The sequence below is a fragment of the Coenobita brevimanus genome, chromosome 69 (genome assembly GCF_032717465.1).
Source record: "Coenobita brevimanus isolate Jiangsu-jjx chromosome 69, ASM3271746v2, whole genome shotgun sequence".
Taxonomy (NCBI): domain Eukaryota; kingdom Metazoa; phylum Arthropoda; class Malacostraca; order Decapoda; family Coenobitidae; genus Coenobita; species Coenobita brevimanus.
The window spans coordinates 27,259,415-27,270,032 of NC_137022.1; the positions used below are offsets into that span (position 1 = coordinate 27,259,415).

Below are 10,618 nucleotides of genomic sequence, written 5' to 3' on the forward strand. Positions count from 1 at the left end.
ACCCGCCTATGTAAGTACTTCCCACCCAAACAACTTTTCCTACATGCCTATTCCACCTTCCCTGCTTTCTAATTTTTTCCCCTCCCCCCCCTCTTCCTCCCCCACACCTTTCCTCCACTTTCACACTCCCTCCTTCCCTTCCTCCCCTCCCCTTGCTCCTTCTCTACCCTCTATCCCTCCTCCTTTCCTTCTCTTCCCTTTATCCTTCCTCCTCCCTCTCCTTCTCTTCCCTCTATCCCTCCTCCTCCCTCTCCTTCTCTTCCCTCTGTCCTTCCTCCCCCCTCTCCTCCTTTTCCCTCTGTCCCTCCTCCCCTTCCCTTCCACCTCACAGCACTCTCTCTCTCTCCCTCCCCTAACAATGAAATGTATTATCCTAGCACGCACATCCATTACATCCATTTCAGACATCTTACCCATTGACAGACAGACAGACACAGACAAACATGGGTGAATACATAACTTCCTTCAATTACGCTGGTGAGGCTAATATCTACTACCATTTACGTCTCCCTGATAACAATTTTTTTTTTCTTTTTTCGCTACCCTCAGTCGATAATATTCAGGTAAGGAAAGTCCACTTCGGGATGGCAGGGGGAAATCAGGTGTGTGATGATGTCAGGTGAAGGTGAAGGGTTAATTAATGAGGCGAGGGATCGGGCTGGTCACCGTTTCTAATCACAAATATACATCTGAGGACATCCAAGGTACTCAGAAAAAAAAAAAAAAAATCGAGATAAGCCAGTTTACGTAATGGTGCTGGTTGTTTGTCGCCCTTGCAGCGTCCTTGGTGGTGGTGCTCGCCGTTAAGCCAGATCAAAGGTTGTTAAGCGGCGGTGGTTGAGGCTCCCAGCACCTCTTCCTTTTCCGGTTTATTACCTCCGCCAACGAAGATGGACGGAGGCTATGTACTCGCCCGTCTGTTTATGTACAAGGTATCTAAAAAGCTGTTCTCGGAGGTGGGCAGTGGATCAGGGAAGAGTTTGTTAGATTTTGAGGTGGACTCTGATCCGGATGCAGACTTTTTCCCTGACGCTGGAGGAGGTATGCGCTCTCTGAGACTGTGTAAACGGGCAGCCTAAGACCGTAGAATCAAATGGCTGTGACCGTAAAAGTATTCTTCTGGTATGAAAGAGGACCTGCAGCAGTATTCATAAATTTACTTGGCGACGGGGAAGGTGAACTCTGCATCGCCAAGTTGGTATTCTCTTATCATCAAATTTTTATTGTTGTTAAAAAGATAGAAACAGCACAGTAGATAATCCTGAGGTGTAACACTCAGGATAAATCACTAAGAAAAAACGTGCTAGACTACCTCCCAAATCGACATGAATATCGCTTCAAGGGCGCCGTATCTCACACTCACATTAACCCTTTCATTTACGGATGTCTCACCTAACCCGGAGAGTCCTTTAAAGCCACTTCAGTCCGATGACGTATTAATGCCTTTTATTTATGTAGCTTCCAGACGATTTTATTCAACTTGGGAAAGATCTCTCGTACAGAACGGGTGAATGAGGATGTACCAAACCCCTCCAGTTCGTAAATTCTATCTTAAGATAAATAAAAATTCTCTGGCAATCACATCAACAAAAACATGTCCCCGAATTGAAGGAGCAAATGCAAGAGAAAAAAAGAACTAAAGGCTGAGATCCTGAAAAAGTTGTTGGTGGCGTAACTTCTGATTCACGTTGTCTTGACCTTGAAGACCAGCAGGTACAAAGAAACACCTATCTTCCCAATTATGTCCGAATAAAACTTACAACTGGCGAAATGCAGTGAAAACCCCCATCTCTACTAGTGCGTGTTTCAGATGGTTCGATTTTTCTCCTATATATTCGTCAAACTTGGGGACGACATTGTGTCTCCATCTGCACACGTGGCCTCCTCACCCACACACTCACAGGGGTCATTAAAGGAAAAAATAATTCTCGAGGGATACTCTGCATTGTGGGAGTGGGATGTCATACAAATACAAAATGACTATAGAAGAGGATATCAAAGTGGAACCGTTGGACCAATATCAACGTAGAGGGAGAAGGTGTGGGAGTACAAAGAAAGAGGAAGGGATGCAATGGAGGGAGTTATCACCAGGTAGCAACAGAAATGGTAGGAGGTAATTTTGTCCAGGGCGTCCCTCACATGCCCTGGTAACAAACAGGACAGGCAGAATGACATACAAACCTTAGGACAAACACAGAATTGCTGGTTTTTGCTGAGGTCCCTGGCTCAGTACGACATAAAGAGTATGAATTTTAATGCCACAGAAATGACAGATCGATTATATATCACGTAATGCCAGGATTATAGAGGCACGGGCTGTTTTGTACCTTCATATGTAGCCCAGCATCAGGTCCTCATGCCTCGAGGGAGGTGACAGGGGACTGGCTATTTTTGTTTTTATTTTGTGAGGGTACACATAGCAATCCTCCTTATGTGATACTCTTCAGGTGTGAGACAGCAATGGTGTCGGGTGCAGGAGGGTCGTGGGCTGCACTGGTGGTGGCGGTGTGTGTGCTGTGTGGGGAGGCGGGGCCAGGTGGAGCTGCTATTGCTCGACAGGCTACCGAGGACAATGAGCTCACCCCAGAAACAGACTACCTCAAAGTCGGCCGTTCCTTAAATTTGCTTCCAAGATATGGATTCCTTACTCTTTCTATCAAGGTTAGTAATTACTGCCAATATGTCCTTGTATGCTGACATTCTTTTTAAGCTACACCATCAGTGAGAATATAATATGCTTAGCCAGCGAATGAGTCTGGGACCTGACTCGTTACTCGACCATATGCGAGGCCCACCTTCTAGTATGGTCGAGTTGGACACATCTGTTCATGGCCATAACCCGAGCATCAACTAGCACAGGTATGTGAAACTTCGAGTCTACTGTTTATACCCAGCCTGAAGCAAGAAAAAATATTCATCATACTTCCTAAACTCATCCTACATCAATGACATAAACCACATATAAAGGTGTTATGACCTCCAGTAATATGAATCCACCAATCAAGGGAGAGTCCCTGTGGTCTATCTGTAAGGCCAAAACTACATTTCATGGCATAAATTTTTTTTTTTTTACCTCACTCCAAAAGGAATTCGGTTTCTTTCCTTCAGTTATGGTGCTGGGGAAGAATGCCTTCATGTGGTGACATAGACATAACTAGGAGGCTCAACTACCTGATTACACAAACGTCTTTCGGTTACTTCCCTATCCCCAGAAATGAGCATGGTGGATTGCAGACAAGGACTTACGCCTGTAGTCCACCGCTTTCCAATTTAGATGAGTCTGAGATTGCAACTACTACTACTACTATTTACTACTACTGCTATTACCCCCAGGTATTCCCCCACCGGACTGACAACAACTGGGTGTTCCGAGAGAAGACAGCAGAAGTGTTCAAGCAAAACTCGTACTGGGCCACACACCCTCAGCAGCCACCAGGTCGAACGAGAGGCTATGACCAGCACTTCCTCATAGATTTCTGCGACAACACACGAGACCTCTTCACCGCCTACTTCGACAATTTCTACATAGAGGGCGTGCCAGAACCTCATCGCGTGTTCACCAGTTCTATCTCAGTGCGGAGCAAGGCACAGCGTTTGGGGATCAACCCTGCCTTCCTCACCTCTGGCTACTCTTTTGTCTTGGTTCGACTCTTCCGTCGGAGCAGGAGGGCCACACTTGGAGGTCTGTCTTTAGGTTTCACAGGTTATTCTGATCCAAGTTAACCCAACCCCCCGACACATCCCAATACAACCAGACCCACCCCATCCGAACTTAGCCAGATCCAGCCAAACCCAACCCACCATAACTACCCCCATTCATGCTAAACCACCCCAACCCAACCCATCCCAATTTAGCCATACCCAGCCCAACCCATCTAGCTCCTCCTCAACCCAGCCCATCCCAATCCAGCTCATTCTAATCCAACCCGATCCAACCCAACCCAACTCAACCTGATCCATCCAAACCCACCCCACCCCAACTCAGCTCGATCCACATAACCAATTCCAACTTAGTACAATCCAACCCACCCCAACTCAGGCCAATTCACCCAATCCAACTTATCCCAACTCAATCTAATTCAACCCAACCCATCCCAACACAACTCAGCCTGACCCCACCCCACCCAACCCATCTCGATCCAGCCCAATGAAACCCACGACAAATCAGCCCAAACCAACCAAACCCCAACCAACTCAACTCATTCCGATCCAACCCATCTTAACTCACCCCGATCCACCCCAATCAAATTCACCCCTAGCCAGCCCAGTGCAACCCACCCGAATCAGCTCCATCCAACCCATCACACCTCATCCCAACCCACCTCAACCCAATCCACACAATCCAACCCATCCCAACTTAGCCCAATCCAACCAAGCCAACCCATTCCAACTCAGCTCGATGCAACCCAACACAAATCAGACCGATCCAACCCAACCCAACCCACCACACCTTAATCATACCATCTAACCCAACCGACCCCAACCCAGCTCAACCCAACCCATACCAGTCTAGACATATTTAACTCAACCCAATTCACCAAAACTCATTCCAAACCACCCCATCCCAACCCATCACAATTCATCTCAATCCAACCCAACCCAACCCTCCAGCACATTCAGATCCAACCCAACCCAAACCACCCCAACCCAACCCGACTAAACTCATCCCGACTCATCTTGAACTGCCCTAACTCAACTGAACCCACCGCATCTCAGTCCATCCCAATTCAATCCTCCCAAGTCCTCTAGATCCAACTCAGCCCGATCCACCCAACTCAACCCACTCCAACTCATCCCACTCTAGCCCAACCCAATGCAGCTCAACTCAGCTCGGTCCAACTCAACCCACGTCACCCAACTCAGCCTGATCCAACCCAACCCCACTCTCCCCAACTCAGTTCCAACCTAACCCAATCCACCACAATTTTTTCTGATCCAACCCAAATTAATCCAATCCAACCCAACCCAACCCTACTTACCTCGATCTAAACCAACCTAACCCATCCCAAATTATCACGATCCAACCCAACCCACTCCAGTTCATCCCGATCCTACCCAGTCCAACCCACCTTTCGCAACATGATTCAATCCAACCCAGCCCATCCCAACTCAGACAGATCAAACCCAACCCAACCCAACTCCCTTGGTTAGATCTAACCCAACTCAACACCTTTGCCTGATCCAGTCCTACCGAACTCACTCCAACTTAGCCCAATTCACCCAACCCAACCTTCCCCAGCTCAACTAGTTTTAACCCCCACCCCAACTTATCCTGATCCCACCCAACACAACCCATTCCTAATCAACCCGATCCAGCCCACCCTAACCGTTCTGGTTCCAACATAACCTAACCCATCCCAACTCAGCATGATTCAACCCAATTCATCCAACTTATCTCAATCCAACCAAACAGAACTCACCTACCTAATTCCAACTAAACCTAACTCACCTCGATTCAGCCCAATCTAACTCCTGACTGAACCCAACCAAATCCACCCCAACTGCCCAGTCCAGCCGAACTCAACCCATCTCAATTCAACCCAATCCAAACCAGCCCAATCCACCCCGCGAGCCTGATCCAGCCCAACACATCCCACTCCAACTCAGCAACTCAGCCTGATCTAACCCAACCCAGTGCATCCCAACTCATCCCAATCCAAGCCAACCCAACCTACCTCAACTCATCCCGACCTAACCCCACCCAACACACCCAAACCGGCCCAAATGAACACTACGCAACCCACCTCAAATCAGCCTGATCCAACTTACCTCCGCTTAACCACATCCAACTGCATGGCCAAGATGATATTTATATTAATTGCGACAAATGATGTTCATGGAGTAAATACAAAGCGAATTACCAGCTTCTTTACCAACTAAGCTTACAATTATACTACAGCACACACATCAGTTCTACAGATGCCATAACTCTCAATTTTTAATTTTATATCTTCCTCAGGCCACCTAACCCTGAACACCCATTTCAAGAGTGCTGTAGGTGACATTCGTGTAGGGTCGTCTGAATCTGTAAACCAATTCCTTGATCACTACGGCACCCACGTCATCACTGAGTACGAGGTTGGCGATGTCATGTACCAAGTATATGTCTTTGGTAACAGGACCTATGCTGAGGTGAAGAACAACTTTGCAAGGAGTCAGAGGTAATATATGATTAACAAATTGCAATATTATAGAACAAAGGGAATTTTAAGTTGCACTGGCTTTCAAGTACTATACTGTAGTTTGTCTACCTTACTTTGATGGAGACCTTTACAATATTCTGCTTATTTTCTGTGACTGATTCACTTCATATAACTAACAAGAAAGTGAGCGATGACTTTCAAAGCCTTGTAATTTAATCTCTGGAACCATGCAAACTTTTCATTACTGTTTTTGAGTTTGTAAATGCTGGACTATGAAGTGATGTAATATTATTGTCACAACTGTACATATATTTACTTTAACATCAGTCACCAGCAACCTCCTAATCAAATACTTTTCTCCCAAACAGCAGTCAGAATGAGCTGACAAGGATGGAGCGCTACTTCACCCCATACTTCGCTCTACATGTGGGCAGGGTCAAACTTGCCTCAGGTACAAATACTCCTGATACACTAAGAATAATTAACAGGCAGATAATTTTATCAGTGCACTCAAAGTCTACAATGTTTAGTCTTCACTCTCTGATCGTTCAGATTTCTCTTGACCAAACAAAGTTGTCTGGTGTTAAGTCAAATAAAATTGCAGGTGCAACAATAGCAATCAAAGGGTTATTCAAGATAATTATTTAAGCCTCTGACCTCTTGTAATTCATCAACTCTCATATCATCCCTGGAAGGAGAATAATGGACTGCAAGATGGCAACTTCAGCCAGTAGTCCACCAGGTTCATTTGCAGATGAGCCTGGGATAATAACACCAAGTAATTCACAACCACGTTCTATCCCTCAGGTAACCCAGACTTTGAGGAGACTGTAGGGAGTCAGCTGAGATCCGTTACATTCTTCCGCATCTACCACAGCATCTTCTCCATTTTCAAAAATCAAGAGTTAGAGAGGAAGCTCGAGCAACTGGACGGGGAGGTGGTGCTGAGTCTTAAATTGGAGAAGATTACCAAGATCGTGCCCAAGTCTCCTGAACGACACTGGCTGGGGGAGATTCTAGACAACACACTCTCACTCTACTATGTGACCATGTAAAAGAACGCATTTAGTGGTGGGATATAATTTCACACCATCCTTAGTTGGAGAAAAAAAAAAAAAAGTCATTCTAAACAGCAGTGATGATACTGCCAGTATATGATGAAGATGAAGATGATAATGATGATGATGATGATGGTGATGACGATGTAAACAAACCTCATACACAATCAGCAACCAATTCTGAGCTTTTCATTTAACTACAAATATATTACCAATTCTGCAAATACTCAATCAAAATAGTTCGACCTAATTATACAGTTCAAGAGAACTTTAGATGACAGTGATGGTGATATATACACAATTATCATGAACACGCAACACCCAGATATGTGAATTTGCAATTTCATCATACAAATGCTACTGGCTCATTCTGTCCACTATCAAACTACTCAGCTTAAACCTAATCATAAAGTACATAGAGAATTTATTAAATAACCTCTATACCACAGAAGCAACATGCCCTCCCTACAGTATCATGTGATTGCCCTAAATACTCCACTCAAGGACTTAAGTGCCTTACAAATGGGTTACTCATTAATTCACAGTTATTAAAGATGAAAGAAAATATTGAAATGAGGGTCAGGCTGGTCACTGTTGCCTTAAATATCAAGACTGAGTAGCCCAGACCCATGCCCCTATGCTCGTCTTTCTATGGGGCAGAATGGTATTGGATGTTGTTATTCTTTGTATAAAAGTATAAAGAAAGTAAAGAAATCCAATCTTACATTTTTAAGACCAATGTAAAACCAGATAATGTATTTTCACTCTAGAATATGATATTGTCTTAGTTTCCACTTCTTGACTTCAGTGTCTATGGAACTCTGAATTTACAGTACTATTAGGAAGTATTATTTTATATGCAACTGCACACTTAGCAATATTTAGACAATACAATAAAGGTGACTACATATATTGTCACATCACTAAAAAGGCTGACATTATAATAGAATTAGTCATAGCATATTTCTTTCTTACAGCATTTTAGCTAGAACAAGAAGGAAGTTTTTTTTCATAAAACAGCAAGGAGATACTTGCAATGGTTCCTCACCAAAATTTTAGCTCTCTCTCTCTATGTGTGTGTGTGTGTGTGTGTGTGTGTGTGTGTGTGTGTGTGTGTGTGTGTGTGTGTGTGTGTGTGTGTGTGTTCTCTATGACCAATGGTCAGATAGAGAACTGACAGAATATACTTTACAAAAGGGAAGGCTTTATGTATCAGGTCACCCTTTTGTCAGATGGGCCATTTCCTTGTAGGAGAAAACCCCTCTACCCTCTAATTTAATATTTTTGTGCACCTAAGGATTTTCAATAAAGACTTCATTCTATAATGTCTGTTTCCTAGTAAAATATTAATGAACAGACTACAGTATATACTGTAGTTAATACATTACCTGAGGATTTAAGTCAATCCCATCTTTTCAACAAAAAACTATGAATTAGAGTCATCCCTGGGTTATTATTCAATTCCTCATCAGTACTGAGGAACCAAATTTAAAATGTGTTATTACTACTGTATTAAGAATCTGCCAATTAAAGAACAGCCAAGATCCTGGTTAAACACCATATTTCTCATTCACTGCAAGTGTACTGATATGCACAGTGTATTCGTCAAATCCCAGATGATTTTTTGATGTCAGATGAGGAGGAGGAACTTTCTGAAGGATTTAAAATGACTGGTGTTTTGTTCTGGTGTTCATAAACAGTTATCATGCATTTGGGGTACACATGGTATTTAATTCAGTACTAGCTTTCTGCAATAAGTATTACATCATTCCAATATTAGGGTGGACAAAAGAAAGGAGAAAAGACTGAAGAATGTTGGAATATTTTGAAAGTACGAAATGTGTGAAGAGAAGAGCAATGAAAAAGAAAAAGGAAGGTAAGTGATGTTTTTGGAAGAAAATAGAAAAATATTCTGTAATGGAGCAAAAATGGAGAAATGAGCTTGCAAAAAAGAATGGGAAAATGTTAGGGATAAAAGTGAGAAAATTAAGACAATGGAAAAGAAACAAGCAGCAGATGGGATGAAGGTTTTGAGAGAATATCGAATGGAAATTATAAAGCAGTGATAAACATCACTGGTTCTACTGGTGCAGAGAGAAGGAATGTGGTGCCTAAGAATGTGATGATGGCATTAGTGAAGAATATATTTAAAATGCAGTAGAATCGGAAAGCATCACCTTCAATGAGGTATGTGGAAAGAAGACAAATTGTAGTGTTGAGAGTGGAATGAGACTGTCAAGTGATATACTGTTCTTCCATAAGCTTGCTGCCTTCCCTACAGAAACCTGACTTCGAAGAGAGAAAACACTTCGCCTCACCAAGTGTAATATGGCTATCACCCTTCTTTCCACAAGTGAGATGGAAACATCCTTTCTTACACTAGCACTAACAAAAAACATAACCCATACTCGGTACACAATGCACTTGGCTCCCACTGTGATGCAGTCAGCCTCTCACATCTTGATACATTAAATGGTACTTACCTTATTCTCACAACATATATCAACTCCCAACAACAGCTCGAGAACAGTACCCTGGGACTGCTCTACTGAAGTGGCTGAATTTCTACTGTGCTCACATGTGCTACGAATAAAAACAACAGCTACAAAAACCACTTGATTCTAACCTCCCCAGTGAGTGATAAGTCGACTGGCTAGCTGGTGTAGGTGTATGAGTATCTTCAGTTGGTGTGGGTAAGGTGGTGTACCGGTATGTCTACCTTCAGCTGGAGGAGTCAACTGGCTGGTACAGTACCCTGGTCCACAGATAAAACTTAGAACCATATCACTTTGGTGATTCTGTTGTGCCTCTTTCTTAGCAATTTATTCTGCATATCACACTTCAATAACTTTTAGTCTGACATTGAGGGAATCCAAGTGGACATTAAAATGGCATAAAATATCATACAAGAGAAAGTTACAGTGTATTATGCAAAATAAATCTCTAAGGAACAGGTGCTAGAAAGCCTTCTACACAACTTATAAATATGGCCTTTCGTAGCCCAAGACAACATATCAAATTATATAAAACCATTTCAGAATTTGTCATGAGAATAAGGACCAGTCATGACAATTGTATCCAATGTCATTATACTCTTACTCCTTCAGTCCCAAGATATATACCGTATCTATTAATTCCAGCTACCAACAAACAATCTTATTCAACTCATGACTGACACAGCAGTGAAAGTATTAATGAAGTCTATAACGCCTCTAGTTCAAAGAATATCTCCAGAGCTAAATAAAATTGTCTGGTGGTAGCAACAACAGAATACGAAATACATCAACGCAGTGACATGGTTAACTTGATATCATGCAGAAAGATATTTTTAAAATTTTCTAAAATGCAAAATACAGTATTTATTTCCCTCATCTCTATTACACAACTCATACTGCATTTTCTTACACACTCGCTCTT

At 43.0% G+C, this 10,618-nt stretch overlaps 1 protein-coding gene across 1 annotated transcript in view; it reads left to right on the top strand.

Annotated features, from left to right (window-relative positions):
• tsl (membrane-attack complex domain containing protein torso-like) overlaps positions 1-7,457 on the top strand; it is a 10,840-nt gene extending 3,383 nt beyond the window's left edge. The window contains exons 2-6 of the mRNA XM_080277255.1: positions 2,448-2,661; positions 3,334-3,682; positions 5,960-6,161; positions 6,512-6,594; positions 6,951-7,457. Coding sequence (XP_080133381.1) covers positions 2,448-2,661; positions 3,334-3,682; positions 5,960-6,161; positions 6,512-6,594; positions 6,951-7,198 — 1,096 coding nt within the window. The 3' untranslated portion in view covers positions 7,199-7,457. The remainder of the gene's footprint in view (positions 1-2,447; positions 2,662-3,333; positions 3,683-5,959; positions 6,162-6,511; positions 6,595-6,950) is intronic.
• Positions 7,458-10,618: the final 3,161 nt, after the last annotated feature.